Source organism: Carettochelys insculpta, chromosome 22 (genome assembly GCF_033958435.1).
Source record: "Carettochelys insculpta isolate YL-2023 chromosome 22, ASM3395843v1, whole genome shotgun sequence".
NCBI classification, from domain to species: domain Eukaryota; kingdom Metazoa; phylum Chordata; order Testudines; family Carettochelyidae; genus Carettochelys; species Carettochelys insculpta.
In genome coordinates this window covers 16,743,789-16,766,998 of record NC_134158.1, presented here as the reverse complement: position 1 = coordinate 16,766,998, position 23,210 = coordinate 16,743,789, and the positions used below count along the sequence as shown (strand labels likewise).

General features: G+C 44.1%; 2 protein-coding genes across 4 annotated transcripts in view; both read right to left on the bottom strand.

The window, feature by feature from the left end:
* Positions 1-23,210, bottom strand: part of LOC142025194 (scavenger receptor cysteine-rich domain-containing protein DMBT1-like) — a 903,096-nt gene that overhangs the window by 402,484 nt on the left and 477,402 nt on the right. The window lies entirely within an intron of this gene.
* LOC142025203 (butyrophilin-like protein 3) lies at positions 293-16,568 on the bottom strand. 3 transcript variants are annotated; one of them, XM_075017781.1, is made up of 11 exons: positions 16,447-16,568; positions 15,434-15,540; positions 14,264-14,611; positions 12,317-12,592; positions 10,382-10,483; positions 8,647-8,691; positions 7,257-7,283; positions 5,511-5,537; positions 4,543-4,563; positions 2,109-2,135; positions 293-1,504 (listed from the first exon to the last, which is right to left on the bottom strand). In XM_075017781.1, the coding sequence occupies exons 2-11, from the start codon at positions 15,501-15,503 to the stop codon at positions 420-422; spliced, it is 2,028 nt and encodes a 675-aa protein (XP_074873882.1). In that variant the 5' UTR covers positions 15,504-15,540; positions 16,447-16,568; the 3' UTR covers positions 293-419. The 3 variants fall into 3 exon arrangements, with proteins under 3 accessions (XP_074873882.1, XP_074873883.1, XP_074873884.1); XM_075017782.1 differs by lacking the exon at positions 10,382-10,483; XM_075017783.1 differs by lacking the exons at positions 15,434-15,540; positions 16,447-16,568 and adding an exon at positions 13,442-13,493 and having other exon boundaries at positions 14,264-14,343.

Below are 23,210 nucleotides of genomic sequence, written 5' to 3'. Positions count from 1 at the left end.
TCACGCTCAGTATCACTCCAGATAAGGGTATCTGCTGCAGATCATGTGTGACTGGAAGGTGTGAGAGTTAGTGTCACTGGAAGAACCTTCCCTCCCACGTTTCCTGATGTCTCAGTATTTAAATTCCAAACCTTAACAGTAGCAATAGCATAACTCCCTCTTGTTAACACCTTCCCTTTTAATCAGTATGAGCTTTAAAGCAATACCACTAATCACAGTAGTTTTTGAGTTCAGTGGTGCGGATGTCTGAAATGTCACCACCTCCCCACTGTCTCTTCATGAGGTTCGCTGCTTTCCAACGTGTCAGCATTTGGATTTGGTTCCCTTGTCATATTTCCTGTCCCTGAAGTCTGTGAAAGAGTTTCAGTTTCAGGGATCTCCTCTGAACTCAAGTTCCCAGTGTGTTTTTCTTTCTGTTTTTATTTTTCTGAATTCCACCAGAAGACTCTTCTGAAGAAGGCTGTCAGACCTCCGGGGTTCTCCGTTTTGTTTTCCACTTTTACATGCAGAAGCTCCTCTTCTGTTTTTTCCTCCTTCTCCCTGTTCTGGAAGGAGGAGCGCGTTGGGGATTTGTTACTCTCAAATGTGCAGTTTCTGTTCGGTTTCTGGTCTGCAGGAGCCTCCTGATGTTCAGGGAGTAGGGTTGTTTCTTCTGTTATGGAAGACCCTGTATTGTTTCCTGCCTCTTCCTCGTTGCTGGAGCCAGAAGGCTGTGCAGTGGCTGTGGATGTTTCTCCTGTTTTGGATGGCCCTGTGTCCTTTCCTGGCTCTTTCCCATCATGTGTGGAAGAAGCCTGTTTTGGGGCTGTCTGGGTTGTTACTGCTGTTGCGGGTGGTCTCCTTTTGTTTCCTGCTCCTTCTCCGTTCTTGGGGGCAGAGGACTGTGCTGAAGATGTGTCTGCTTTACTAATAGACTCATTGGGTAATTTCTGGGGGAAATCCCAGTCACTGGGGGGGCAGATGATGAGGGGTTGCCCCTGAGCCCCCTCTGTAGCATGATGAGGGCTGAGGAATGGGAACAATTTCTCAGAAGGTTCCACAGGAACCTCCAGGATAAGGGCCATTGAATTGACACTATAAAACAAGAGACTCTTCGCTTCTAAATCCAGATACAGCCCAATCACTGTCGGCTTCACACCCAAGCTCTGGATCTCAGCGTTTGCCTTGCTGGAATGGAACTGCCCGTCAGAGCTCCCCAGAGCCCAGCATCCTTCCTCAGGGAGTCTATCCAGCCTCTCCTTTCTCACTCTGTTCCGCACAGTCTCACTCAGCACCCCCAGCTCCCAATTCGGGCTTCTCCACACCTCTACCTCCCAGTACCACCTGCAAACCTTGCCCTCCCCACCATGATACCTGCTGGCCACAAACCCCTCCCTCCCCACAGCGATCAGGGTCCCAGAGGGGGCCGCTGGCACTGAGGAAGGCCGGCTGTGCTGGACTGTTTTGCCGTCTTCAGACATGGTGAGTTCGGGGTGTTTGTAACTCGGATCCAGGGTTACAGGAACTGGGAAAAGAGACCAAAAATAAATGTCAGACACCTGTGTAGGACCCCAGGATCCCACGGGCAAGGAGCCAGACTAAACCCATGAGCCACAAAAGAGTCTCAGCTCAATACCAAAGAAAGACCTGAGGAGAAAAGGAATAGCTTCAGTGTTAAGGCAAATATTTTAAGTGACCATTTCCCCTGTTTTACTTGTAATAGGAAACTAGATTCCAGCCTTTGTGTCCTGAATTGAGATACTGGCATCCCCCACAAGGGATATATTTGAAACTTATTTTCTTTGTTTTAGTGTATGCAAAGCAATAGAAGTGGGCTGAAGGAGCTGCCCAATTATAATTACATCCCACTCATTTGATTAAAAGGAACATAAATATATAAAGCATATTTGAGGTACAAATACTAGCTTTTTGACAATGAGAGTCAGATTTATCAGAAAGAATGAAAGAAACTTCTTCCAAATGTTAGTATCTGCAACTAGCATAGAACCTGTCTTTATATCTAGACCTTAAGTCAATGTTTTATATATATCATTGCTACCCCCTGCCCCCTCTGAGTCTGGAAAAATAGCTCTCCTAAGGTAGCTATTTAATTACAGAGTTAAACTCACCCATGTAACTCCGAGCCTTTCTGAAGTCTGCAAAAGAAGAATAATCAAGTTAACGGAACTCAAGATAGTGAGAATTCATATCTGGCCAACTTCTCCTGTTCTTACTCAGGAAAAATCCCAGTAAGTCCAGGGAGAATACTTGTGATGGATAAGGGCTTCAGAACCATTCGATGGCTATACTATTTTTCCTTACTTCTCAGGCGTGTCTACACTAGGAACTAACTTCAAAGTTAGGTGCTACTTTGAAGTAGCCAACACAGAGTCTACGGACATTTTCCCTTACTTTGAAGTTAAATTCGAAGTAGGGAGCCCACCTTGAAAGTCCTTACTCCATTCTCAGGAATGGAGTAGAGCCTTACTTCAAAGTTTAACTTCCAAGTAACGTGTGTGCAGACACTCAACTTTGAAGTTGCACTTCGAAATAAGCAACTTTGAAGTTATCTTTGTAGTGTAGATGCAGCCCTTATGTTACATTTTTCATCTGCAGACCTCAAAGAGCTGTTTAAAGAACAGTGAATATAATGAAAGATGCTGGCAGTGCGCCATTGGGATCTAGGAGGCAAAACATCCATAGAGCTTGTTAGAATACATCGTGTGGGTGGGGGAGGGGGGCTAAAACTTTATTTCCAGCAGTAGGAACAATGCTTTAGTACAGGCTGAACCTCTCTCGTCCAGCAACCTCAGGACATGACCGGTGCCGAACGTGACAATTTGCTGGACCACCGGAGGTCAATATTGTCGAGAACACAACGAACACTTCCAATTCTTACTGGGCTCTTAGAAGACATTTCAGTGTAAATTACAGGTAAATAACAGCACAGAACACTGAGAGCCAGGACTAGTGGCTGGAAACAAACTTTATGGAACAGCAGGAAACTTGGCCACACCCATGATAAGGGGTCATCTGGCTAACTAAAACCATAATGAGAGAGGTCCAGATTAGAGAGGTGCAGCCTGTAGTTCAGAAGAACTGGACACAAAGCAGGGGATTAATGACCAAGAAGAGCCCTGGCAAGCCATGTGGCCAAGAAGTGAGCATAGCTCTAATGAGGTCTCATCAGCTGGAAAGGCAGAGGCTGAGGCCTATCAGAAGACTGTGTGTAAGGAGTTTCAGTGAGTCAACAGCAGTGATTGAGTGTGACCCAAAAAGCAGAAGCTGAGGGACAGCAGTTTCTCAGGCACAGGGCTAGCTGTGTCTGGTGTGGGATTTTGGCCAGTGTGTTCTGTTCTAACACTGCTGCTGTTCAGTGCAACAGCACGACTCGTGTATATTTCTGAAATTAAATGGATTACATCTGATCTTACCTAGATTCTGCGTCTCTTCTACAAGCAGAACCACCCCACATGGCCCTGAATGTCCACCAAGCCAATAGCATTGAGAAATATAGACAGTGTGGAATCTGAAACCAGAAACTGGGAGTGCTTTCTTGCAAGTCCTTCAGGAAGTTGGGGATAGATGCTTGATTCTCTAGAGCTGTGGTGTCCATTGTGCTCCTCATTCACCACATGGGGAGAACGGGGCGCTGGGGTGTGGCGAAATGTGGCTCAGGAGAGCCACACAGGGGCAGTGCCCCTCCGCCCGCTCCACGCCACATGGTGGGCTGTGTACGTGGTGGTGGCGGTGAGGGTGACCCCTACAGCAGATTCTGGTGTGGCTCCTTCTGCCTCCCCCGCTGGGAGCTGCCCAGCTCCTCTGGCCCTGGTGCAGCTCCTGTTGCTCAAGCTGGGAGCTGCACGGTTTCTCCTGCACCCGCGCGGCTGCAGCTGGGTGCAGCATGACTACTGCGACCCCAGCAGCCCCAGCTCCAGTGGCAGTGGTTCCAGTGAGTCACTGGAGTGTACAGTTGGCGGGGGGGGAGGCTGGGGGTGACTGCCTCTGGGGGAGGGCATTCTTTCAGGGGTGGGGGTGGCGAATATGTGAGGATCATAACCCCAAGTGTGGCGATCTTTGAATCGTTATTGGACTCCACTGCTCTAGAGTCCGTTCACTGGGTCACTCTATTGCTAGCACTGCAGGACAGAGGGAACATACCGCTTCTGCTCAGAGCAGGTTTTGTGTCTATGGAAACCGTAACTCTGCAGTGTAGCACATTGTTCTGCTCTCCTGTTGGCCGAGCACCTAGAAATTGATAGGCCTTGACAGGCTTGGTGAAGAAACGAGGTCTTTTAGTTTGGGCAGCAGAGGCTCCTGAATGAAACACCGAGTTCAAACCCTCCTGCTGCCGGAGGAAGTTAGTGTTACATACAATGCTTTTTTTTTGTGCCGGTATTTGCCAATAGTGAGTACTGGCACCTCGGCAGCCCCAGCCATGGGATTGGCTGGGGAGAGGGGATGGGGAGCCATGTGAGTACTGGCTCCTCCTTTTTTTTTCTTTTTAAACAGAAAGGCACTGGTTATATATGTAAGACATGAAGCAAAAATATCTTGACTTACCTAGTTCAGCGACTGCTCTGTCTGAAAAGGAAAGATGTGGTATTATTTATTTTTGTTAGAGCAGGGGGAATCAGTTCACTGGACATTTTCATAACTGTCGGCAAGTAAGACCAAATTAATTTAGATTTCACACAGTACATACTGAGATTTTGAAACTGAGTGCTAGATTATCTGTTTTTACTGAAAAATCTCAAGGCAGTGAACAAGAGACACAGGCTGTTTGAAATACGTTACAGGGAAAAAACAAAAGTGAAAAAACAACTATATTTTCATTATATACAATTAAAATGTCAGTCCTTGCTGTAGCTCCTCTCCATTGGCTGCTCAGAAGCTTGTTATCATAAATGTAGTCCACAGAGAGATGAATTAGTGGTAAGAGCTCAGGTCGTTATTACACATCGTCACTTTTCCCCTCCTCAGAGAGGAGAATTCAGGGGAGGCTCTCAGACTCCATGGGTTGCAATGGGGAAACCCAAAACCTTGGTGTTTTTCTGAGCTCCAGCCACCTGGGGCAAAGTGATATCTCTCATGGTGGTTTCTGTGGCTGTGCTGGGAGTGGGGCGAAAGCCCAAACCTTTTTCGTTGGGGGCCACATGGCAATTTTCTACATGTTCCGTTTGCGGGGGGAAAGTGGGGGCCTGAACATGTAAAGGAGTTACTAAACAATGTCGGAGGGAGCTCAGTCCTGTAGTTTTAATGTTACGGTTATTTACAGTCAGAAAGCTGAACTTTTTCTTTGGTTTTTTTTGATCACACACTCAGGGTAAGGATGGAGGAGAAAGATAGACTGTGAGCAACCATCCTGAATACACTTATCTCTAAGGTCTGTAGATAGCACACATTACTCATTGTTTAGTATAATACCGCTAAAATCCCCTTTTATGCTTGCGTCTCCAAATTACCCCTAATTCAATCCACACCTACAATTGTAGCTGCTTATAAATTCTGTACCATAAAATGAGCCCTACCAAGGCTTTGCCGTAGATCGTGACACTCTGTAAAAGGAAAAAGAGAAAGGGAAAAGCTTCCATTAACAACGTATTATTGTAAAACTAATTTCAGCTCATCTTGAGACATACAGACACTGATTCTCTGGATGGAAGAAGACAAAACTAATGATCACTACAAAAGCGGTAAAAAATCTATCGTCATGTCTAAGAGCTGGTCTATACTAGAGAGTTAAAATGGCTCCGCTATGTCACATAGGCATGTGAAAAATTCATAGCCCTATGGGAGAAAGTTAAGCTGAACCAAGCCCCAGGGTAAGCTATGATAGTTTGACAGAAGAATTCTTTCATTGACCTAGTTGCTGTTTCTTGGAGAGGTAGATTTAAAAAATGTATTAAAGCCATTGCTTGATATGAAAATTCACATGAACTCTTACTTTGAATGTTTCTAGAGTTTCTAGTGTAGACACAGCCTAGCTATATGGGGCAGATCTAGAGGGATTCACTTGTACAACAATATTAATGAGAAGAATAATATTTTTACAACGTTGCTATACCAGAAAAGGCCCTAGTTATACTGGCAAAAAATGTAGCCAGTCTAACTGCATCTGTACTACAGGGTGAACACTTCCAGTCCAGTAACCTCAGGACCTGACCAGTGTTGACTGAGAAAATTTGCCAGACCACAGGAGGTCAATGTTGTTTAGCAGTATTACCAACACTTCCACTGCTTACTGGGCTCTTAGAAGACATTTGGGGGTAAATTACAGTTAAATAACAGCACAGAACACTGACAGCCAGGTTTAGCAGATGTAAACAAACTTAATGGGACCATGGGAAACTTCGCCACACCCACAAGAACTGGTTGTCCAGCTAATTAAAATAATTCTGGACTACAGATGTTGCTGTAACAGAGAGTTTTGGATTAGAGAAATTCAACCTGTAATAACCATATTTTACAAATATCACACTCTTTGCCACTAGATTCCTATCCTGGCAAAACTTTTTCTAATATTGATAGGACTATGAGCTGTTTATATTTAAAAGTTTGAACGCTGTCGAATTTTTAACCCAGGGAATTGTTTGCTTCTTTCCCCTCCTCACTGAAGTAGAATGTATTTGTAGCACTGATTTCCCAAATAAGCTACTTTGTGCTGGGAAAGGCTAAATGGATTTAGTTGCAAATATTTACAGTTAATTTCTGAAACTGGGGAAGTGTTTTTATGACACTAGTTAAAAACCAGTAATATTAATAACAATGAACAGTGCTGAATGCTTGTTCTCTCCTATTGGCTGCTTTTCTTTGCTCTTCCAAAGTGCAGATGGTTTCTAACCCTTGTAATTATGTAGAGTAAAATGAATCCAGTGTACAAGGTCTATACACCACTTAAGTGACTTATTTTTTTTAAGTCCTCTTTTGAGTGGCATGTAGGTCTTGTACTGGCTGTCTGCATAGAAGGCAATTGAATATATCTGACTGTACAAACACATCCTCCCCCAACTCCTTGGAAGTAGATGAGTAATATTATCTCCATTTAGAGATGGGGAAATTGAAGCAGGAAGGGTAAGTGACTTGGGTAAGGTCACAGAGGACCTAAATGGCAGAAAATTACCACCCTTCCCTCCTGACATCTACCCCAGATCCTCCTGCACTACGTTGCACTATCAGTGATAAATGTCACAGTATTTGTCTCATTGTTTCCAATTAATCCTATTGTGAAAATCAATATCTGAATTTTTCAGCCGTGAAAGTAACTTTTACCATACCTGCGTCCAACCCCTTCGTCTGAATGTCTGCAAGGGAGAGAGCGACATGTTACCATACAACTATGAAATGACTTCTAAGGTTACAATTGATGCAAAACACCTCACCTTCTGAACCATACTCCTCATTTTGGCTCTTTGTTCTATGTTTAGGGCTAAACCCTCAGCCTAGGGTGAGAAAAGCTGAGCTGCATGGCCTAGCCAGACTCGTCCGTAGCAAAGAAACTCAGCTGGATCCTGACAGGTAATTTATAATAGTAAAAATATTTAGCTCTTATCCAGTGCATTTAATCTTTAGACCCCACACATGCTCTACAAAGGAGGGAGTTGCCATTATCTCTATTTTACAGGTGGTGAAGCTGAGGCACAGAATGGTGATGTGATGTGCCCAAGGGTCAGTCATCAAACCAGTGGCAGAATCAAGAACACAACTGAGATAACTCAAGTCTACTACCACACTCTGGCCCACCAATGTGGGGGCAAAGGGGGCAGTTTCTTTGGGTCCCAGTAATACAAAAGTGCCCAGGGCTGCCTGAGGTAGGTGTGGTACATTCCAGGGGAGGATAGCCACAGCCCTGCCCCTTCCACTTGATGCTTCACCCCTTCCAGAGGCATGGAGCTGCCTCCCCACTTCTCCGCCCCTTGCCCAGGAGCCCACTGACCACACTATATTACACTGCCTTAGGGGAGGTAGTAATTATTAGGTACAGACTGTGGGTGACATCATAATTCACAGAGGACAGTGGCAAAATTCTCATTAAACTCAATGGGGCCACATTTACACCCTAAATGTCCACTGATCTCTGTCCTTTTCCAAGGGGTGAGACTCATTATGCTTCCCTTTCTGCTTGTGGGGATACTGCTCAAGGACCTCACACTCAGACCTCCCTGATTTCATAGTGGAGATGATGCACAGTGCTAGAGAAAGCTTAGCAGGATCTGCCAATCGAACAGATTTAACAATGGGTGAAAATAGGTGGGGCTATAGAAAGACGGGGAGATGTCATTGAAGAGATGGGAGATACACCTTTTGTTGCACATGCTGCATTTTGCGATCCATGTCATGATACACTGTGCTCTGACTTAGTGACATTTGTTCCATGTGATAAGATAAGGGGAGCTGTCAGGATACGCACAGGCCTTATCTATAATAGGTAATCAGCAGAGACACATTTTCCAGGAAGAATTAGACCTTTGATTGAACTTATGGGCAAAATGTATATTAAAAATACATTGTTTTTAAATAATTTTGTTACATGCCTTAAGTTGTGCTCGGAGAGCAAGTGATATGTATATTGAAATCATGCAAGTAAAAAATTAATTCCAGTTAAAACAGAGATGTCGAAACAATATAAACATACCAAGATTATCTTAAGAAAGAGAAATACATTACCCCTCTGTGATAACTCTTGTTCTTTTGTTGTTTTTTTCTGCTTGGCTAGAAGAGTAAGAAGGATAGGTTTTGGTAGCTGAGTAAATTTTTGGCATGCCAGAGAGATCCAATGAACAGATATTCACCGAAGTGCTTTTGTTATTTAACTAGAAAATATAAGTACCATGTGTCTGTTATACCGTGCCATGGTTGACAGAAGATAAAAATAAATACAGAAATTAAGACAAGGGGAGGGACAAGAAACATAAAGTGCTTCATGAACAATTGGAGACTTGTGGAAATAGGTATCAGATGTATACACTAATGATATCAAACCCTTCAACATGCATACAAGTATTTTGAACTGCTAAGGTGAATCTGCACCTTAGTGACCTCTTCTGAAAATCTGCATGCTCACAGATCGTGGAATTTGTATTAGAAGAATATTTCCCTTGTTTGCAAATGTAGACAAACCTGAGCCTGAAAACTGCAATCTGCTTGGCAGTTTGCCCAAGATCTGTTGACAGAAGTTTCTGTTGGAAGATATCTTTTAAACAAAACTTCTGCTGGTAAAACCCTGTAATCTCGACATAGCCTAAGAGCTAGGAGCACCAAATTTAGTATACAGCTTCCTCTTATCACAACTTAAAGCAGTCATAAGGGCTTGGTTGTGCCAGAAAAACAGGATGTGCCTGGAATGGAATTGCTTCTCCTAAAACCATACAGAAAAGAGACAATCACAAAATCAAGTACAGTCCTCAAAACCAACATAACTGAGTGAATGTTGAAAAAGACTGAACCAAAATGATCCAGAAAAAACAGGATGAACTTTCAGTAGCATTGCTTCTCAATAAACCTTATGGAAAAGGGATAGAACAGAGAAATACAGAGTAATGCTCTGATTTGGCATAGGTAAATCTATGTATAAGGTGTGAAAACCTCAAAAACATGTTGTTAGAAACTAAATTGATTATTGCCCTTTTTTGTTAAAAATAGCAAATGATAAGAATTTATAGGGATGAAGAAAAAATACGCTTGATGTAATTCCCATTTAAAAATATTAAAACAGTTACATGGAAAACAATTAACAATCTTTTTCCCAAGATATCCAAAATAAAAATTAACTTCATGAAAACAACACCATGTTTTTGAAAACTACAATCATTTAGCTTAAGTATGTACATTTTCCTTCCATTTAAAAAAAAAAAAACTTAACTGAATTATGGACCTGGACACTGCAGGATAAATCTGATCATAGTTTATAAAGACACAAAGGGCTACTGTGATCATTCTAGTGTGATCACCTGTATATGAAAAACCTTGGAACGCCAAATGAAAGTAATCAATTTAAAGACTCTGACAAGCTGCATTTCCCAATTCTATTACTGACAACTGTGAGTTATATCAATGAAATCCATTGAAGTCAGTTGGGCTACCTGTGGCAGTGAGCACTGTACAGTAAACCCTTGAGATACCCTTGAGAGTCAAGTTGCGCATGTCTCAGGTTAATGTAACTGCTGCCCTGACAGGAGCAGCTTCCCAGTCTCTGGACTGGCCAGGAGTTGGAAACTAGGTGGCAACTTGGCTCCTAGCTCCCCTCTGCTTGCAGAGCTGGGAAACTGAGCAGAGCAGCATTACCTCCTGCAAGTGAACACTGTGTAGCTCAATTTGATATTTGAGCTTCAATTGATTAGAATTTTGCGAAGATTATTTCCCTCTTTTGGATGGATTTTAAACATACACAATACACACTTACCCATGAATCCTAGAAACGCACAGACACCACTTGCAAGAAGGCTTAGCGTAAATAACACCCAGAATGCTGTAAGCCATGGAGAAACACGAGGGAAAATATCACCTTTGAAAACAAAATATGAAAATATACTATCCTGAAATATGCCACTTCTTCCCTATACTTAGGAACCGTGGGTTCAGAGCCATGGATGTGTGTAATGCTGGAGTTGATTTGTTTTGCAGTACAAAGTGTTGGGTAGATCCACAATTAGCACAAATTGCCATTGATTTACATCAGCTGATAAGCTATCACTTGAGCAGGAGAGCTGACAGATTGGATATGCCAAATTCTCCCTTGCTCTTACACTGCGTGTTTTCTGCAGCCCATCTTCTGACATCCTTACTCCCAGTGAAATGTTTCTTACTTTTTGAAACCAGGGGGCTGGGGATTAGATTAATGTACTTATTGAGTGTCAGTGAGGGCATTGTAATTTGATTCTGGCTTCTTAGTAATTTTGGACAATGATAAAGACATTGGACCAGATTCCCAGGTAATGTAAATTGGTTCCGCTCAACTGGAGGCAATGGGCCAGATAGTCTGCTACTGTAATGATCATATCTTTAGTGAAGTCAGGAGAACTATGGCCATTTACACCATCTGAAGTTCTGGCCCACTGATTCAAGAGTTTGCACTCCAAAATCAAGACAACCCAGTTTCAACCCCTGCCTCTGAGTGATCAGTAAGCACCCCTTCATATTCTCTAGTGGTAACATTAACCCTGGCATACATGACCAGACCAAGAAATTCTTGAATTTAAGTAGGACTAATGTGGCTCAGAAACCTAGTTCTGGCCTTCCACACTGTGGGAATTATAACTCAGTAGAGCAATTCCTGACGTTGGAGTGGTTGCTATTTCACACCTGTTTAGAGTCTGAAACTGTCCACTTTCCACTGATGGTAACTGCACACAAGGGAAGGGGAGTCAGATTCAGAGGCAGACGTGTTTTGAGAATAACAATTAGAAGCTGGTCTCCTGCTGTTGCTAAACATCTGGGTAGTTTATCCAAGTTGCAGTAAAGCACCAGCACTGGGAGACAGATGGTAGTGAGCTCAGACAACTGAATTATTAGTAATAAACATCCCTAGCTCTTACATAGAACAGATTGAACATCTCTAATCTGGAACTCTCTCATCTGGTGGACTCCATAATCTGGCATGATTTTAGTTGGCTGGATGACCACTTATCACAGGTGCGGCCAATTTTCCCGTGGTCCTTTAAAGATTGTTTCTGGCCACCAGTCCTGGCTCTCAGTGTGCTGTGCTGCTATTTACCTGTAATTTATCTCTAAATGCATTCTATGAGCCCAGTAAGCAGTGGAAGTGTTGGTAACGTGCTAGAAAATATTGACCTTCCATTGTCCAGAAAATTCTCTTGTCTGGCACTGGTGAGGTCCTGAGGGTGCCAGACTAGAGACGTTCAACCTATATATTTTTTGAGGGGATCTCAAAGGCTAGACAGCTCATTATCCCCATTTTATAGATGCAGAAACTGAGGCACAGGACAGGGAAGCAACCCAGCAGGACACTTGCAGAACTGGGGAGAGAACCCAAGTCCCCTGAGTCCATGTCCAGATCTTTGTCTACTAGGTTGCATTGCAGGCAAAAGCTGCTTCTTTTCTGCTTGTCTCTTCCTTCCAGCTCACCCTCATTCCACGTTTCTTATCATCCTAATCCCACCCTGTAAGATCTTTGTGGCAGGAATGGGCTAGTTTAGTTATTTGTGCAGCACCTCACACAATGGTATTCACACACTATTAGGGCGACATCTTTTAGAGTTGTGTGGGAAGTTGTGTGCTGCCACATTCCTGTATTAATAATACAAACACTGAAGCCCGATGGACTTGACTCTGGACAGGTAAGTGGCTCCAAGACTAAATTAGGATGCGCAAGGCTCACCTGAAAGGAGAATGATGGATTTCTGCTCTGTTTTCAGCCGGCTGTTCTGCATAGTACATCTGATTTCTCCAGTTTCCTCTCCTGGCACAGTGACATAGCTCAGAACATTGAACAGATGCTCACGATCCTGCTCTGTTTTGCTGACAGCCTGCAGCTGCTGTCCATTCTTTGTAACCCATTGGAGTTCAGGCTCGGGGAACCACCCTGCTGACCTGCACGCCAGGCCAATCCCCCTGTCCCGGGGACCCAGCACGTCGATGGACACAGAAGCAACAGCTAAAACAAGATGAGAGAGATTAGGAAGGATCTCTCTTCGGGGAGGCAGTTTTGTCCTTCTGCTAGCGGTTTATTTTTAACTCCAAACTTTGTCGCAGTTTCTGTGGTTTTGTTACTTGACGTCAAAGAAATTCTTCACCTGCTTCTCCCAGGTATTTTGGGTCATGGCAAGTCTCCACAGTAAATGGCAAGTTGTACAGCAGCCTGGCCTGCCAAATGCTATATGCCAACACCAATATTCAGGCCACTCTACGCTCAAAAGCGAGGTCAACATAGGTATGTTGCTGGGGGGCGTGTGTGTGGATGAAACATCCACAGCCTTCAGTGATGCAGTTAAATTGACCTGATCTGACCCCAATGTAGATAGCGCTCGGTTGAGGAAAGAATTCGTTTGGCCAGCTTAGCTATCACCTCCCGTGGAGATGGATTCCCTCCAGTGATGGGAGAACTGCTCCTGTAATCGAGGGGAGATGATGGAAGAGCAAGGGAGCTTTAAGCCACCTTCCCTCTGCATTCTGGGGCCAGATAGGACCTGCTGAGCCCTCTGCTGTAAGTCAGAGCAGCAGGTCCCATGTGGGCCCTGGTGAGCAGAGGATACCCATAGAGCATTGTGCTCTGCCTAGGTGCCTAGTGTATCTCGATCTCAGAAGAGTAGCAATGTTAGTTTGTAGCATCATAAAAAAAACAAGCAGTCTAACAGATCTAAAAGACTAACAGATCTATTTATTACATAATGAGCTTACATGGGTAAACCCCACTTCTTCATAGCATTGGAGCAGATAATAAAGACTCCAGGGTTTATATAGCAGGGAGGAGGAGGAGAGAAAAAGGAGGGGAGGGGGAAGTCACCTGTCATTAATAGGACCAGTGGAAGAAGTAAATGAAGTGGGATGTGCCATGCCTGTGAATTACAAAAGTGGGAAAATTACTCTTGTAATGTGTAAGATAATTGAGATGTCTGTTAAGCCAATGGTTAAACAGAATCTCAATCTGCCCTTCTACTGGAGGCTTGGTGCTGAGTGGGTGCAAAGCATTAAGCCAGCCAGAGACCTGCCCAGGACCCATTCTCAGGAAGCCATTATTGCTCACTTTACAATCCTTTCCTACTAGCAGTGTAGCAGAAGGATTCCCTGAGCATCAGACCCAGTGTTTCATATGTTTAGGGCTCAATTAGGGCACAGTCTCGTGTAAGGGGAAGACGGGGAGCTGTCCTACCCCAGAGACAGCATTCTCTGTAAGCTGAACACTTGGGTAGTCACTGGGGTGAGTATCCAGTACTAGGCCACTGATTAGCACAGCACTCTCAGCCGGCAGCATGAGTTTCTATTGGTGGTGCACATCTGCACAGGCCTTGGTGCATAGAACAAAATTTATCCCTCACACAAATGGGAAAAAAATAGATGGAACATTGTCCAGAGCTACTACATGTCCACAGACTGCTAATGCTGCTTGCAGTCCCTTCCACAGCTAGGCAGCTCCAGAGGCTGGTTTGTGGGGCAGCGCTATGGGTCTTCCCTCTACTCAGGAGTCTCAGGCACCAAGAGGGACAGACACTAGAGGTCTGTCTGGACTTTATATGAATTGCACAGAGGCACAAGGCTCCTTGTGCACTCTTCTTGCTGCACATCTGCATCCTGCACAGGTAAAATCTAGCCAAATGAAACCACCAACCTGCGATTTTCAGATCCATTGCCGTGTCAGCGCTCCACTCGTTAGACTTCACAATGCAGCTGTACATTCCCTCATCAGCCGGTCGGACGTTCTTCAGCTTCAAAGACACGTTCCCAAAGCTGAATCCATCCTTCAAGAACACTGCTCTGCTCTGGTATTTCTGCCCTGGCACATCCTGGCCTGTCTGGGCACTATATTCACACACAGTTTCTATTTCTGCCTGAATTATTTTCTTCCACTGCACCTCCATATTGTCTGGCTGCGTCCTGGTGGAGATCTGGCAGGGGAAGACCACATCCTGGCCGACGATCCCCATGACAGTTCTGGGTGAGAGGACTTCAAAACTCTCTGAAAGAAACGAACCTCAATGAAGCCATGTCCCCAGGAGTGTGCCAGCTTGAATCGAGCTAGTCTGGTGATGCGGGCATCAGCAGTACAGCCCTGCCCAGAACTCGGAGGATATATTAACATTCCTCACCCACAGTGCTGCATCTTCAATACTATTTTTAATAAAGCTAGCTAGATTCAGGCTATCAGGTTTTCCTACCCAAGTTGCAATCAGGCCTCTGACTGCACGGTAATTGCTGTCCTCTGACTAGATTGATAATTAGAACAGAATAAATCCGATGGTGTCATTAATAGCCAAGACAGGTTTAGGTTGGATATTAGGAAAACATCCTGTCAGGGCAGTTAAGCCCTGGAATAAATTGCCGAGGGGGGGTTTGGAATTTCTGTCATTGGAGATTTTTGAGAGCAGGGTAGACAAACAGCGGTCAGAGATGGTCTAGATGGTGCTTGCTCTTGCCATGAATACAGGGGACTGGACTTGATGGCTTCTTGAGGTTCCTTCCAGTTCTAAGATTCTATGAATTCCAAGCAGTAGGACAGGAATCTCTCTTCATAAATTAAAGGGAAGAAATACTCTTCAAATATGAACTTGATTGCTATTGCTAATTAGTACTGAATATCTATGCAATTGCTGTCGCTGGAATTGCATATATAAGATTGACTTTAAGGTCTAGTACTGACCTGCCCTCACTTACACAGGCAAAACCATGAGCTCTGCTGAAACACAGACACCAACAGGAGTTTTATACATGGTTAGAGTCTCTCTCCAGGGGTCTCAAGCCAAATCCCTGGAGAGAAGTGGTTAACTGATTGTGCTTGTACCTGAAAAGGGAGTCACTGATAGAAGTGTGGCATAGAACAGCCAGCTGACAAGTTGTTTCTTTCGCTCCATTCTTTGGTAGCTCTGGTGGGAAGTCCCAGGGGCTGACCTGAAATGAGAGCAGCAATCAAACCAGCAATAGATACTCAGAAACACAAGGCAGCTGATTTCTCATCACCCCTTTTGAAGTACACCAGGCTGTTCCTTCCCTTCACTCTCTGGTCTCACTGTGTGTTGCTGGGAAAGCAGACCAATAAGGGTAATTTCTCTAAAGGCTAGTCATTGCAGCTGCAGCTTCACTGCTGAGGGCCTGAGCTAGTGAAATTGAAGTCATGGCCCCTCTAGCTGTTGTCACACACAGTGGGTGCAGCACAGACATATGCTCATCTACACCCCGTTCCGGCTGGACGGACTTGGATGAGGTGGCATTGTGGTGCACAGAAAAGCCAGGTGCAGCTCCCTAATTCTGGGAGCAGTTCTTTTCCAGTCCTGAGGCTGGAGTTCTAGGGGAAGCCAGCAGCTTCCCAGCCCCTTTGCACTCAACAGAGGCTTTAAGTCGAGGCTCTGAAATGCAGCAAGAGGAGTGGGCCTCAGGCCTTAGCCTCCAGCCTTTCCCTGAATGTCTACGCTGCAGTTTTTAGTCCTGCAGTCAGAACCCTGTAAGACCAACATGCCGATGTCTTGTGTTAAGTACACAATACAGAAGGTGTGGCATGTATAGAGCCTGTCTAACTTTCCTCTGTCCCCGACGCTGAACTGCATGAACGTTCTGTGAGCGCAGACAGCCAAGAAACTCCATAAAGTTGTCTAATGGCACTAAAGAGGGTCCTGTCAGGGTTGCCAGGTGCAACCAAGACCTACTTCTTTCTCTTAAGTCTCATTGAAAATAACATGTAATTCTGTGTCGTGTATGAAAAACCCCATTGGAAAAGCACGACACAGAACTCCCCTGAGGTAATGGAGCCGCACCTGTTAAGGCAAAGAGAGGGGTTGGAATTAAAGCAGAGGCACCCACCTTTTTCAGAAAATTAAACTGGATCACCGTCTGGAACATTCTCCATCCTCAGCGACAATTGCAGGGGATCCAGTGTTAGTAAAACCAAAGGATTACATTGGGATTGGAGAGCCTGGCAGCAGGGAATGGATCTCACACAAGGACTGAACTCTGACCAAGGAAAGTGAAAGCAGGAGAAGTATATTTAAATATTAACTCTCACTCTCTTTCTGCCTGCCATTTACATATGTTTTCCAGAAAGGTCTCCCATATCCCTAACGCCCTATCCGCACTCAGATGAGAATGGACTTTGGGTCTCTAACAAATATATGTTTACCATGGCCCAGTAAAATCACCAGGATATTGAAGGTTAAATACAGACCTGGAAATGCCAGACAGGGCAATATTGAAGGGAACTGAAACCGATCCCATCTCTATCCAACATCAGATGAAAAAAATTAGAGGGAGGTAATCCCCTTCTCCCTGCCTTAACTATCTCCACACCGAGTTTAATGGGGTGTGGACATCTGGGGAGGCCCACAAAGGACATCCAGATGAGTTCAAAAAAGACAGCAGGGAAACGTGGGCTGGAATATTTAACATGATAGCAAAGACTGAGGTTTTAAAAAGTAATGGCCATGGCAGTGAATTGGATTAGACAATATGCCAAGACATTGCAGGGCAAGTGAAAGAAGACACAAACCAATTAGTCACAGAGTGGCAGGGTGTTAGTCTGTATGTTACAGAGGTGCACAGCTCAGCCACCAGGTTCGCTGTGATAACATCTGGGAATTGGAGTTCAGTATCAAGTCTGACACTTTTCACCTGGCACTTAACAAAGTATCAATTCCCTTATGCATTACAAAGGCAGTTTCCCTAAGTTTGATATTGGCAGTGATCCAAGGAAGCCCACTTAATAAACAGGTGGAGAAGCTATTTTTCTTCTCTCTTCCCCTACCCCCTGCCTGTTTCTGTCTTATCTAGCTGATTGGTCAGTTTTTATTTATTTTTTTCTATCTTTCCATAAAATTCCCTTTGTCTCAGTGATCATTTATCATGGTTTTCCAGAGCTGAAGAGGTGGGTCTGTCCCACAAAAGCTCATCACCTAATAAATTATATTGTTAGTCTTTAAAGTGCTACAGAACTGTTTTTTTAAAGAAAAAATTAGAAGACGCAAAGAGCACTAGGAAGCATAGAATAGAAAATTGGAAGCCAGAACATTATAAACCTTGTTTGGCCACAACAGAATTCGGATACTTATCTTATGCCTGAGGAATGGGGATAGAACAGAGAAAAGGTGAGTGAAGCAACATTAAAAGATGGAATGATTTGAATGGATGTGGGAAGGGGACTTTGGGAATGACTGTGACCAAAAGCTGCTACACAGTCCGTGAGCAGGGGTTGCCTGATGGTGCAATCGCTGTTGTATCGTGGGAGCCAGTTTCTGGTAAACCTTAAAATGAAACAAAGAGAAAGCTGTGCTAGTCTATATATTATCAAAACAAAAAAGCAGTCAAGTAGCACTTTAAAGACTAACAAAACATTTTGTTAGTCTTTAAAGTGCTACTTGACTGCTTTTTTGCCTTAAAATATAAGTTAGACTTGGGCCTGTCAGAATGGGAGATGGCAATAGTGTCAAACACTACTCTTACTAAAGAGGGTGAATCATATAAAGGAGAAGATGGAACAGTTAACAGAGCATATTGGAAGACAGGAGGTGTATGACTTATTGCAGGGGAGAAAATTAACGAATTTTAAAGTGAAAACCCGAGTGTGAGTAGGTTAACAACTCGGATTGATGCATTAACTCAAGGGTGTGCAAAGTGGAAGATAAGCCCCTTGAAGGCATGTGAAATTTCCTAAAGGAGGTGCAGAACGGTGGGCTACTGTTTCTCTGGCTTATCCATCTCACTGAAAATGCTGAAATATGTTCCTGTTTTATGTCTGTGTATTCACATTTATATACCCATCAATAAAGCTTTTACATTTTACAGACTTATTTTCTTACACGTGCTGAAAGTGTTTTCATATAAACATAACTGAAATTTCTGTCAGCTTGGATTACAGTTGGCAAGTTAAGGCACCCCTGCTAATTGCAGGGATAAAAAAGTTTGCTCACCCCTGTATTAACTCAAGGAATTGCCCAGAAAGGGTTAAGCAGAGCTGGGAAGGGCAGGGCAGGGAACTAATCTATTTGGCAAGCAGCCAAAACTAACAGACTATGAGGGAACATGTTCAGGTTTTGCAAAAGCAGGTAAAGACTTTCATTCTCTGTCCAGAGCCTGTATGAAAGCAGGGGAGTGAGCTCTCAATCCCATGCTTTAACCCGGAAAACCTCACTCCTTGCCCAGCACTTTCATAGAGCTTTTCTCAAATCTTTTTACAGACCTCTGAAATTTTCCTTTCCATCCTCTCTCAGTGTGCTAAACTGGTTGATGCCATCCATCCCTAAAGAAGACCCTGGCTAAGTTAAGCTCTTGGCTCAGGTTTCCCTCCCTTTGTAGTGTTTTTCTCCCCCTCTAAACACACTTCTCTTCACTTCCACTCTCTTTTGAAAAAAAAAAAAGTTTAAAAGTTATACAAGTCTCCATGACAGAAAAAGGCAAAGCAACAAACAGAAAACAAGGTAAAAATGTTACTTTAAATAAGTTCAGTAATTATATTAACCACTCAGGCATGCAAAAACAGCTAGAAATTCTTCCAATTTTCTCAGAAATATGGTTGACAAACAATGTTAACTCTACTTCTAATCCTAAGTATTAATTAGTATAGGAAGCATTTTCTTTTCTTATTTCCATATAGTAATATTTTTAAAATAAAAATAATATAAAGTGATGGACACTGCCTTAACTGATTAATAAAGCAAACCTGATGAAATTGGCCTTAGCCATGAAATCTCTTTACCTAATAAATAAAACTGTTATTCTTTAAGGTGCTACAGGACTGCTTGTTTTCAGATAAATTAAAATGATTTTATCACCTTATTAAAAGTTTTAAATAAAAACTTATTTAAATGTTTAACTCGTTTGGTAACCTGCCTGTTTGTTAAAATGCATTTCTTTAATAATTTAGCTGATAATCCCTGTCCTGTATAGGTATAAGCACATTTCTGAGGGCTTTCATCTTTAATTGTAAGTTTGTCCTTCACAGCGTAGATGTTGTGTTGTGTCCTGTGTTGTGTTTGTTATATGACTAACTTTTGGCTTTTATTTGTTGCCACAAAATTCAACGTTATCCTTTTTAAAATATAAGTGGTACCTCACTATTTGAATATTATGGTTGATTGTGATCATCATCATATTATTATCAGTAACAAATAAGATATTTGCTTAGCTCAGAAAGATCTCAGTTATAAATATATCCACTTTTAATTTTGCTGCTACAAATAACGCCATTGCAAATGAAGTAATTCTCTTCCAGTGATCAGTGTTTTTTTATTCAAAGAAAAAAGATACAGGGATCTTCCATATTAATTACAAAGTAATGAGCTTGTCTTAATTGTAGTCTGTAAATAATTGAATATAAATAAGATATTTGTGATCGGACACTCCTTTTAGAAAAGACAGAACAAGACCCAGGGTTTAGAAATTAAGTTAGAAAAATTCTAAGTGGCAATGAAGTGTAAATTAAAAGAGAGAGAGCGAGAGAATAATTAACAGGGGTCTGACTGGCTTGCCAGGGCCATAGGCAATGTGTGGGCACGGTCAGCTCTGAACTCACGGGAGGGGCGGAGCCTCAGGCAGAAGGGGTGGATCTGGAAGCAACAAGCCTTCAGTACCCCCTAGAGGGCGCTGCATTACAGCTTCCTCTGGGCAGGCTCAGAGCCACCCAGAATGCACCATTTGGTGCTCATGTAGCAATATAAAACATCCCAAACTCTGGCCACTGCTGCTCCGGTAGCAGAAGCAGCTGGCAGCCCTGGGCTCTTTTGAATCACTGAGCCCTGGGGAAACTTCTCCATCACCCCTGCCCTCCAACTCCCCCAGCAGGCCTGGTAATTAGCCACCAGAGCATCTTCCCTGGGGATATGCTAATTCCCCATTGTCTGGAGCCTTTAAAGAAGCAGCTCAGCTACAAGTTGTTGGGCTCAATGCAGGAATCGGTGGGTGAAATCCTTGGGGCTCTGTGATGCAGGAGTTCACATGAGAGCATAATGGCCTTCGGGCCTTAAAATATGTTAGTCCGTAAATAGCAAGGAACTGACAGATGTGCTCTGGCAAAGGCTGTACACATCGGTGTACGTGCAGCAAATGGCGCTGTGAGGGGGGCACCCAGGCACTACCGTAGTATGTCTGAAACACAACCTATAGGAGCACAACATAAACACCTGCTTTGTGCCAGGGTGATGCGAGGAACCACACACAGCACCAGGTTCAGCACTGCTGGGTTGACAGTGGGTGAGTTACTGGCTTGCCCTGGAAGTGAACCTGAGAAGCAGAGGATGAAATCCCCTAGCAGACAGGGCTACTGGTCATGGGGCTTTTAGCTCTGACAGCCCAGTGCTCAGCTCTGATCTGGTTTGAGAGGCTCCTCCAGGCTCATCAACCAGTTGGGGGTTAAAGCAGCTGAAGGCAAAAAGGGCACCCAATGCCCCGTGTTACCATGGAAACCAGATGTAGGGGAGGGCAGGGGAGACTCCCCCTCCCTGGTGGGCCACTGGAGATCTCACAAGCAAGCATCAAAAGCAGTTCAAGTGGCTGGAATGGCCAGAGACTGAGAAACAGCTCCCTCGTTTAGTGCCCTACCATCACTTTACTGAACGTCCTGAGCAGGGGGTCAATCACAGGGCAGCCTGCACACCTAGGCAGGCAAACCAACCACACGGACCTCCACCTTCTTGGTTGCACGGGTAGGACATGGTTAGCCAGGAGCGACTGGTGCTGATGGAGGACTTGGCTAGATCAGACCATACTAGTATCTGCATCCCAGGCTCTTCACAGACTCTATTGCATACGCTTATTGAACTATAAAAGAAGTGACAAGAACTCTGTGGTTATCCTCCAAGGTCCGTGTTGGCTGGGACTAGGGCTGACTCCCCATGAGCTGGTCTGTTCACCACCACATGTAGTCACTCTGCAGGTTCCTCCACTCCCCACTAGAGGGCACACCCGACTGATTTGGAAAATTGGGCATGTGTGTATTTGTTTTTGTCAACTGATCAAAACAACTGGGATAACAGCTTATTGTCAAGAAAAAAAATCATGATGGCTGGGACAGAGCTTAAAAAGAGAACCGTCCCGGTCAAAATCAGATGCAGGGTCACCCCACAAAACTGTCCCACCCCAGTGACCTCAGAGCCATTTAGCAGCAGTGGGTGCAGATCTTGCCAACTCCAAGGGGTGAAGGCATGGACGACAGCGCTTTACTGGAGGAGGCTAGGCTGGCACACCTGTGTGTCAAATATTGGGCCAAAAAAAGACACTGATAAGGTTTTTTAATGAAAGAAACAGGCGGGAGCATCATGGTAATGTCTGTGTCATTTATGTGGAACGTTCTGGAGGGGGAGTTTTGTGAGGCAAGAGTACCAGGGGAAATAGATGGGAATAAGCAGACATATCCACAGCCAGCAAACGGCAGCTAAGAGCAGGGGGGTGCCACTAGCGGCCTATAGGCTGGAGGTGATTCACCAGGGTTCGCTCCTGGTCAGCCGCTTGAGCTGTATTTACCCGAGCACGCACAGCTATGCATGCCTGCAGCTCCCATTGGCCATGGATCGCTACAACTGTGCAGGTGGTATAAGGCTATGTTTATATTTAAAATGCTAAAATCACACTGCTGCTGAAGCATTCCTCTTATGTGGTTAATCCACGTCAAGAGATGGTAGCTCGGCCAACAACAATTCATCCAGCGAAGGCTGGTTATGTCAGGGGTTCGCTTGGTTTCACTATGTTGCTCTGGGGTGTGGCTTTTTCACATCCCCTCAGAGAGGTTGCTGTCCAAATATAACTTTTCAGTGTAGACAGGCCCTACGAAATGTGATTATGTCAGACATGTTCCCTCTCCTCAGCTAGTCAGGGAGGAGGGGCTTCAACTTATCAGTCAGGAAAGCTGGGAACAGCAGCAATCAATAGTCTAAGGACATTAAAATCTTCCAATTTCCTCCATGCCATACTCAGGTATGAGAGCATTTCTACGAGAATGAAGAAGGAAGTGTCTTAAAAATTCTACTCTCTTTAAGGTTTTTTCCTTCCCGAGATACTTCCAGCATCTGATGAACTGCAGAGTGCACTACCTGCCAAGAATGTAAAAGAAAAGAGTTTCTGTATAACAAATTCAAACGAGTCGTTGTATGAGTTCACTTAGCATAGTTTACAAAAAGCAGGGACACATTTACCACACTCTCTTTTGTATGAACCTTGGAGAAAGGGCCCCTGGTGTATAATTACTCTGGGGCTTATCCCACTGTGCTGATGTTCTTATTTGAAAAAAAGAAAACGTCTGGTGATGCCACTCTGGTGGAGACAAACATTTGAATGAGCATCTGAACACCTAGGCTATGTCTACATGAGAGGGCTCTGTCAACAGACGTTACTGTTGGAAGATATGTTCTGAGGAAACTTCTGTTGACAGATTGTGGCCAGAATGCAAAGCAGATTGAAAGAGCGACCTGGTCTGTTGACAGTGACCGGATTGCCTGGCTGCTTTCTTGGCAAAATGGTCAACCGGAAGCACAGCAGACAGGGTTGTCCGGTATCCCGGGAGCCCTGTCTGCCAACAGACCGTACCACGGAACGTCCAGACTGGCTTTCTGTTAACAGATCTCTGTCAATAGAGGTATTCTGCC

What these genes read in the sequence shown, in the direction of transcription:
- LOC142025203 (XM_075017781.1), bottom strand. Translation starts at nt 15,503, where the DNA reads ATGGAGCGAAAGAAACAACTTGTCAGCTGGCTGTTCTATGCCACACTT. An exon ending in ATCCATCATTCTCCTTTCAG is followed by an intron (nt 10,484 to 12,316) that starts GTGAGCCTTGCG and finishes TTGTTTTCAAAG; the next exon opens with GTGATATTTTCCCTCGTGTT. An exon ending in CGATCTACGGCAAAGCCTTG is followed by an intron (nt 4,564 to 5,510) that starts GTAGGGCTCATT and finishes TTTCCTTTTCAG; the next exon opens with ACAGAGCAGTCGCTGAACTA.